Source organism: Meles meles, chromosome 2 (assembly GCF_922984935.1).
Source record: "Meles meles chromosome 2, mMelMel3.1 paternal haplotype, whole genome shotgun sequence".
NCBI classification, from domain to species: domain Eukaryota; kingdom Metazoa; phylum Chordata; class Mammalia; order Carnivora; family Mustelidae; genus Meles; species Meles meles.
Genome location: NC_060067.1, coordinates 8712703 through 8722253, shown reverse-complemented (window position 1 = coordinate 8722253; position 9551 = coordinate 8712703). Strand labels below are relative to the sequence as shown.

General features: G+C 35.4%; 1 protein-coding gene across 1 annotated transcript; it reads left to right on the top strand.

Annotated features, from left to right (window-relative positions):
• The first annotated feature begins 5922 nt into the window (after window positions 1–5922).
• Window positions 5923–9190, top strand: CXCL8 (C-X-C motif chemokine ligand 8). The gene is made up of 4 exons (XM_045998411.1): window positions 5923–6057; window positions 7137–7272; window positions 7547–7630; window positions 8069–9190. Exons 1-4 carry the CDS (start codon window positions 5994–5996, stop codon window positions 8088–8090), a joined length of 306 nt encoding a protein of 101 aa, XP_045854367.1. The 5' UTR covers window positions 5923–5993; the 3' UTR covers window positions 8091–9190.
• Window positions 9191–9551: the final 361 nt, after the last annotated feature.

Sequence of the window (9551 nt, the reverse complement as noted above, 5' to 3'; positions counted from 1 at the left end):
AAATAAAATTGGCAACTGTACTCAGTTCTTTGTGTGTATTTATAGTACTTTTTCAAAACACACAGACATGAATTGAATTATTAGGTATAAAAATGAAAGTTCTACAAATGGAAGGGGAAAAAAGGCAGCCAGATGTAAGCTTGAAGAGATTTGTTGTGTTGATATATTTTTACTTTTTGATTGCTAAACTTTTTTTTTTAAGTTTCTGTTTATTTATTTGAAAGAGAAAGAGTGCAAGCACAAGCAGGCAGAGAGGCAGTCAGAGGGAGAGGGAGAAACAGGATCTCCACTGAGCAGAGAGCCCAACAAGGACTCTGGAATCATGAGCTGAACTGAAGGCAGATGCCTAATGGACTGTGCCACTCAGGTGCCCCTTGATTGGTAAACTTTTAAAAAGGAATGTGGTTTTCCCACTCCAAGCAAAATGTGACTAATGTGACAGATTAGTGGGGAAGAAAACTGATATTTATTGAGTATCTCCTCAGTGCCAATTCCACTCTTGGGATTATTAATATATTTCCTCATTTAACTCTCACTGTGATCCAATGGAACTGGTGTTATTGTCATTCTACAGATGAGGAAACACATGCAGGTTTAAAAAACTCCTCATGGTTGTTCAGCTGGCAAGTGGTGGAACTAGGCTCAAAGGTAGATTTGTCTTAGCCCAACACCTATGCATGCATTTAAAATTTATTGTGACTTGCCATTGCTCAAAACCAATAACTTAAGCTGTTTGATCTCCCAACTTGCCCAGCCTGGAAAAGGCCTTTTCTTTCAAGGTAGAAAGAATACTTTTTAGCAGCATGAACCAACTTTATTTGGCATTTTTGCAAATCGTATACTGGAGATATTTGAACTTGGAAATGGAACCAAAATGTCCGTGAGACATTAGAGCAAAGAAGTTATGCTATTAACAAAGTAAATATACATATTTGTTATCCGTAAAAGCAGGAACCCTGTTTTACGTCTCTGAGCTAACTCTGAGTTTTGCTAACTAAAATTTCAGGGGGTAGATATTTTATATTTATGAAATCACGTTAATGACATTGTAATTCCCCAATACATGTTCAGCATTTGTCCATGGTTCTTCTAAAGTTGGGGGCTGCTGAGCTGAAACAGTTTCCTCAAAAAGAGAAAAAATTCCAGGTGCTAATTAAGACTTTACTACCAGGATTAGGAAAGTAGCTCAGATATTAGCAGCAGTGTGTAATAGCATTATGTCTAAAGAAAAATGTACATACCTTAATTAAAAATAATTTATTGCTAAAAAATGCTACCTATTATCAGAACTTTCAGTGACTTAAAATATTTTTGTTAATGGAAGGTCTTGACTCAATGCTGATCTGCGGAGTGGTCAGAGTGGTCGTTGCTGAAGACTAGGATGTCTGTAGCAGTCTCTAAATAAGACAGCAATGAAGTTTGCCACATGCAATGCTGTTTGATAGCATTTTACCCATAGCTGAACGTCTTTCAGCACTGGAATCATTCTTCTCAAACTCTGATGCTGCTATCAACCAAGTTGATGGAACATTCTAAATCATTTGTTGCTATTTCAACAGTTGCCACAGCATCTTCACCAGCAGGGGATTCCATCTCAAGAAACCATGCTCTTTGCTTGTGCATTAGAAACAACTCTTCATCCATTCAAGTTTTATCAATGAAATTGCAGCAACTCAATCACGTCTTCAGACTCCACTTCTAATTCTCATCTTTTCTTGCTATTTCCACCACATCTGCAGTTACTGCCTCTACTGAAGTCTTAACTCCTCCAAGTCATCCATGAGGGTTGGATTCAACTTCCGAATTCTGTGAATATTGATATTTGATCTCTTTCCATTAATCGTGAATGTTCATGGCATCCAAAATGACGAATCCTTTTCAGAAAATTTTTAAATTTACTTTGCCCAGATCCATCGGAGGAATCACTATCTGTGGCAACTAGAGCCTTATGAAATGTATTTCCTGAATTATAGGCCTGGAAAGTTGAGATTAATCCTTTGCTGCCGAATGGATGCTGTGTTATGTTAAGCTGGCAGGCAAACAACATTCATTTTCATTGTATATCTCCATCAAAGATTTTTGGGGGACTAGGTTCATTGTCAAGAGCAGTAATTTTTTTATAGGAATTTTTTTTTCCCTGAACAGTAGATAGTGGACTTGAAACATTCAGTAACCACATTGGAAAAGGGATCTGCTGTCATTCAGGCTTTGTTTTTCCATTCACAGACCACAGGCAGAGTAGATTTTGCATAATTCTTAAAAACCCTATGCTTTTTGAGATGGTAAATAAGCATTGTCTTCAACTTAAGGTTATCAGCTGCTTTAGCCCCTAGTGAGAAAGTCAGCCTGTTTTTGAAGCTTTGAAGCCAGGCAATGGCTTTTCCTCTCTAGCTATGAAAGCCCTAGATGGCATCTCTTCCCGTAGAAGACTTTTTGTCTACACTGAAAATCTGTTACTTAGTGTGGCCACCTTCATGAATGATCTTAGCTAGATCTTCTGGATCACTTGGTACTGCTTCCTCAACAGCACGGGCTGCTTCCTCTTGCCCTTACTTTCATGTTGTGGACATGACTTCTTTCCTCCAATTTCACGAACTAACCAATGCTATCTTCAAACTTTTCTTCTGAAGTTTACTCACTTTTCTCAGCCTTCACAGAATTGAAGAGCGTTAAGGTCTTGTTTTGGATTATCGTTTGGCTTAAGCGAATGCTGTAACTGGTTTGATCTTCTATCTGGACCACTCAAACTCTCTCCATATCAGCCATACATACTTAGAAGTAGCACTCCTAAATATCTTTAAGAAGTTTTACTTTGTGTTTACAGCTTGGCTAACTGTTTAGCATAAGAGGCCTAGCTTTAGGCCTATCTTGGCTTTTGACATGTCTTCCTCACTAATCTTTTTTTCCCCCCTCACATTTATTTCTTTATTTCTTTCTTTCTTTATTTATTTTCAGCGTAACAGTATTCATTGTTTTTGCACCACATCCAGTGCTCCATGCAAAACGTGCCCTCCCCATTACTCACCACCTGGTTCCCCAGCCTCCCACCCCTCGCCCCTTCCTCACTAATCTTAATCATTCTAGCTTTTGATTTAAAATGAAAGGCATGCAACCTTCCTTTCACTTGAAAATTTAGAGGCCATGGTAGTAGTATTAATTGGCCTAATTTCAATATTGCTGTGTCTCAGAGAACAGAAAGCCTGAGAAGAGAGAGAAAGGTGGGGAACAGCTGGTGGGTATAGCAGTCAGAATACATACATTTATTGATTAAGTTTGTCATCTTCCATGAGTGTGGTTTGTGGCATTCCAAAACAATTACAGTAGTGACATCAAAGATGACTGATCACAGATCACCATAGTAAATATAATAATAATGAAAACATTTGAAATATTGTAAGAATTACCAAAATGTGACACAGAGATGCAAAGTGAGCAAATGTTGTTAGACAAGCTATAGACTTGCTCATCAAAGGGTTGCCACAAACGTATTTATAAAAAACACAATCTCTGTAAAAAGCAAAAAAGCAAAGCAAAATGAAACAGTGTATGCCTATACTAAGAAATTGGATAACCTCTTTCGAAAACAATCATGACATTTTCCTCCCCACACACTTGTGTGGACAAGCTCACTGCTTTAGCCAGCCTCCTGGGAAAGAAGAAAATTGTTGAATCAACTATTTATGAACTGTGTACTTGCCCAGATGTGGACAGAGTTTTAGTCCTTCTCTTGGTGCCTTTTATCTGGGAAAAGAAAAAAAAAAAAAAGACTAATCTCTGAAAACCAAGGGATAAAGTAAGAAACTTCACTGAGTCATAAAAAGATGGTTTGTATCTTAGTGAACTCGAGAAAAGCTCTTTCAACTCCCCTTTGTGAGTGTGCTTTTCGACCAGGGCTAACACTAAGTTTTTGGACCATTGACACTGCTACTTAGGTATATGAACTTGGAGACATTGTTACGTTTCCTCATCTGTAAAATGAGAAATATTACTATGGCATTGCTGTGAAGATTAATTAATACATACACGGTCACTGGCATCAAGCAAATTGAAATGATATTTAAGCAGTTAAGCTGAATTCACCAAACAAATCTTTCAGCAAGGGAAGTTTTTTTCTCCCCAAACCACAAATGCTCAAATTCTGAAACATTACTATTTCTTTAATTTTCAGTCATTTTTTTGTCAAAGAATTTAATTTAAATCTTCTATCAGGGCACCTGAGTGGCTCAGTCGGTTAAACATCTGCCTTTGGCTCAAGTCATGATTTCAGAGTCCTGGGATGGAGCCCCACAGCAGGTTCCTGCCCAGTGGGGAGCCTGCTTCTCCCTTCCTGCCTTCCCTGTTTGTGTACATACACACACACACTCTCTCTCTCTCTCTGTCAAATAAGCAAATAAATAATAAAATCTTAAAAAAATAAATCTTATATCAATGTTTAAGCAAGTTACTTCCTCAAGAGTTCTGGAATTCTATAGATTTTAAGATTCTCCATATTCCAGATTTTCATTTGAAAGGGCGACTCGGATGCTAATGCAGTCATATTTTTATTTGGAGCTTTAATTTTGGCAAACCATAACTGGAACTGATGATGTTTCTATTTTATTATATTGTTACATTACATGCTGTAAGCTGGCTCAACTGGTACTTCAGAAACTGATCTTTTATCAAGAATGCCTCTAAGGCAAATGATATTTTTAGGAAATAATTGTTGGTTGAATATCCTTGCAGTATGGAAATTAGTAATCTGATAAAAATGAGAAATATAAGTCATAGCATTTGGAATAGGTGGGAATTTACCAATTTAAAAATTAAGCCAGGAAATTTACATACATTAACTTTATGAGATGGGAGTGTTACTAAGTCCATTTTGTAGATACAGAAACTGAACTCAGAAAGTTGAAAAGTCATACAAAAATTAAGTGGCTGAAGCAGAGTTTGAACCTAGATGACTTTTTTCACTAAGTATAATTAGCACCACTCCATCCCACTCCAACCAAGTGACCCCAGTGAAACACTTCCTAGAGCACAGACATATTTTCATTCACCTGTCCTTGAACCATGTCTTTATATAGAATGTGATGTTTTTCTCTACCTTCTCTTCCTTCAATATCCTGCTCACACTGCTTATGGAATATTCTGTCTTTATGCCCTTGTTGGGATTAACATATCAATACCACTTATCTGTTCCGTAATATAGTAAAATTCTTATATTGCTTTCTTCTTCTGATGGACCAAACTCTTTGAAAACATGTATCTAGTCTTATCTATCTCTAGATCCCCACATGACTCAGAATTTACTTGATAAATATTTTTGGAACTGAAAGATGTGTCTTTTCATTCTTTCAGACATACATTAAAAAGCCAAATCTTTTGAAGAGTTGTAATATGCTCCTTGAGAACAGTAATAGTTCCTGGAAACTTTCCAAAATGCTCAGAAAAGGACTTCTCAAAATTACGTCTTCAATAAAAGTGGTTGGCGAGATTACCCTCTCTGTCATTGAAGCACATGTAAGTTACCTAAAGAAATGACCGTGCCCTTAAAAAGTAATCATAAATGACCCTACTTTAACAAATGCCAGATAGTACAACAATAAAATTATTTATACATAAAAAATTACAACTGATAATAATGTATCAAAGAAGCTTGAATATTTAACAATTATTTTTAAATGTGCTTTAAAACAAATATGTTTTTAAATAAAATAAATTAAAATCTGTTAAAGATCCAATAGAACTTCAATCCTGCCAAATATTTGATGAGACAAATTAGAGTCTGATGACTCAGGTCTGCTCTCAAAGGGCAAGCGGATGGTTGCATATTGTGGAATTTCCTCTGACATAATGCAAGAATGAGAGTGCATATTCTCTGCTGCTCTGAATAATATAAAAAGCCACAGAAGCTCTCCAACCAATAGAAGCCCCTTGGGACAGCAGAGCTCACAAGCCTCTGGGACAAGATCCAGAAAGAAACCAGACCGAAGGCACCTTGCATCAACATGACTTCCAAGCTGGCTGTTGCTCTCTTGGCAGTTTTCCTGCTTTCTGCAGTTCTGTGTGAAGGTAAGCAGATTTTTCTGGTCTACGGAGGTTTCCTGTGTCTAAATGATATCCTCAGATAGCAAGATTTCCCTTAATTTTTTAACAGCAAACATCCTCTTTATTCAAGTAAAGGAAATAATATTTGCAGTAACTTAAAGTTAAATTGAAGCTTTAATTGTTTAGGTTTTATCTCTACAATACTTAGAAAAGTATAAAGTTTGATTAATAGAGACATCTTGCTCCTATTTTTCATACTTTATAGGATGCATACATATAAACGCATTAATATAAATCTATAATTTAGAGCATAGGAGAGAGGCAGAGAGAAAGAGAGAGAGAGAGAATCTCAAGCAGACTCCACGCTGAGTGAGGAGCCAGATGATCTCATGACCCTGAGATTATGACCTGAGCCAAAACCAAGAGTCAGATGCTTGACTAACTGGGCCATCCAGATGCCCCTAGAATATATCTTACTAGAGACCACAATTACCCATTTATTTATTAATATCAAGTGAGATAACTCCATAACTTTATTCCACATGTTGTTTTATTGACAAGCTTCCCTCTTTGATTTAAAGACAACCTGACAAATTGTAAACCTTCTTGGGATCTCTCCCTTGAAATAAATACAGTTAGAAATGTTTGTTTTTACATTTTTTTCTTTGCCATTAAGCATTATAGATTTCGCTAAGAGACATCTTTATGCAACTTACATATTTCTATTAATTCTTTCTGAAGGCATCTTCTCTGTTGTTGAATCTTAGTTTACATACTATAAGTAGCATTGTGGTATCATGGAAGATTACACAATCAACTAGAAGAAAAAGTACCATAAGGATGTCAGCATTTCACAAAGACAACTCCAAGTCTCTATGCAGGAAGTCCACAAATGCTGTCATTAATGACAGCTGTGGTTTTCTTACTTGAACTTAGGGGCTAGGAGAATATCCAGACTTCTCCTTCACGAATGAGTTTACCAAAGAAGTGCTGTTTACCAAACACATAGTCACCAAATTATCAGATTGGAATTAAGGAGAGAGTAGCCAGCAGATCCACATTTGGGATGAAATTAATCCTTGTTTTTGTTATTTTTTCCACAGCTGCAGTTCTATCAAGGGTGAGTTCAGAACTCAGATGCCAGTGCATTAAAACTCATTCCACGCCTTTCCATCCCAAATACATCAAAGAACTGAGAGTGATTGACAGTGGCCCACATTGTGAAAACTCAGAAATCATGTAAGTACTTTCAAAAGTGATTAGATATGTTACTTCAGCAAACCTAAAATTGAGGAAGGTGGAAGTATCCAGCAAAGTTCTAGGTTCAGGAATACAGTAGTGGGCAGAACAAAAAAAAAAGATTCGTTGTCTCCATGACATTTAAATATGCCTTGTAACTAAAAATGAGTTGGACTCAGATTTTATGCTCATACTTCAGGAACCACAACTTGAAGGGCAAAGGGATGTCTGAAATCTTCTAAGTATTGATTTAATCATATCTCTCTCATTTCAGTGTAAAGCTTGTCAATGGAAAAGAGGTGTGCCTGGACCCCAAGGAAAGCTGGGTACAGAAAATTGTGCAGATATTTTTGAAGAAGTAAGTTGTGTTTTTTTTTTTTTTAATTCTTCATTTACCCTGAGACATGCTGTCTAAAAGTTAGCCTATAAATTTTCTGTTGCTGCTGGAAGTCTACTTTCTTGGGAATCTGAGTCTTTGATTAAAAACAAAACAAAACAAAACAAAACAAAACAAAACAAAACAAAAACCATAGCAATAATGAATTTGTTGTACTCATGACTGGGAAGACCATACATCTCAGTTTGTCCAGGGAACTAGTTCCCTTTCATTCTCAGAAGTTTCCTAGTTTGGATGATAACTTACCTGTCTCTCTACTCGTAGTTGAAAATTAGGATAATTCTAATACATGAATATCTAAGACTATTTATTTCCTAATAAATATATTTTTAAAAAATGATATTTTCCTCCTTATTAGAACACTATTAATTAATTTTTTCCCATTTTATTTATTTTCAGGGCTGAGAAACAGGAACCATGAAACAAACAAACACATTCTCTGTGGTTTCCAAGAATTCCTCAGCAAAGATGTCAATGAGACTTCATATAAATCTACTTCAGCACTTCATGTTCCATGTGGGTCTGGTGTAGGGTTGTCAGATAAAATACAGTATGCCCAGTTAGATTTGAATATTAAGTAAAACAATGAATAGTGTTTATTGATGTCTCATACATGTCTTATGCAATATCTAGGCACACTTATATTGAAAGTATTATTCATTGTTTACTGTAAATTCAAATTTAGCTGGAAATCCTGGAAATATTTTGTTGTTGCTACAACTTTCCACCCCAGCCTGCTGGTCAGGATACACCAGTCCATGTTAAACTTTGCCTTGGTTTCTTCTTTATTCCTCAACTGGAGAAAAAGTGTCCGCCACCATCCTAACTTACAGAAATGTGAGGACATGGAAGCACTTTAACTTTTTCTCATGTTGTCTGAATTATGTTCAAGTGAAACTTGTTTGCTTATTTATTATTTATATATTTATTTAAGAAATAAACATAAGAATATCTGTGCATAAATTTGGAAAAATGGGAAAGGAAGCATTGTTGATAGACTAGTAGAATGATGGTAGCGAATTTATATTTATTTTAATACTAAATGATATTTTATTAGAGAACTATTCTAAACAAGGTTGCCAGATTTAGCAAAATTAAAAACAAACAAGACACCCAATTTGTTTTGAATTCAGACAATGATTAATTTTTTAGTATTTCATTATTTATCTGAAATTTTCATTGAACTAACAATCCTACTTTTGATATTCCCAGTCTTATCTTGTCATGGGCAGCCTTGTTATACTGTGCTGTGTTGAATCATCAGAACTCTGAGTTAGAATTGTTTCTCAAAACAGCAAAAATTCAAAGGCAATATTAATAAAGTAATTTCTTACTAGATAAAACCTATTTATTATTTATAAATGGATTCTAAATAATTTTACTTAAATTATTGTGTTTTTAAACACTGACTTTATTTTTTTACTTTAAAATGTTTTTATGTGTTCCCAAAGAGATTTTTTCCTACTATGTTTGATGTATGGAAATATAAATGTAATCATAAAATATTTAAAATAAAACTTATTGTCAAAATCATCAGGTGTTTGTCTTTCTTTGGCAGTTTTAAAAGTTATCATTTTACCTATTTTTACATTAAAATAGTATTTTGAGTTAAAAAACATAAATGCTTGGTGTCCTGGGTGGCTCAATCAGTTACGGGTCTGAATCTTGAGTTCAGCTCAGGTCATGATCTCAGGATCATGAGATCAAACCCTGTGTAGGTCTCCACACTCCACATGGAGTCTGCCTAGGATTCTCTTTCTCCATCTGCCTCTATCCCTCCCCTGTTCTCCTTCTCTCAAAATAAATAAATAAATCTAACAAACAAACAAATAAACATAAATGCTTCTCCTAACATTTTGTATATTATATGTAAAATTACAAA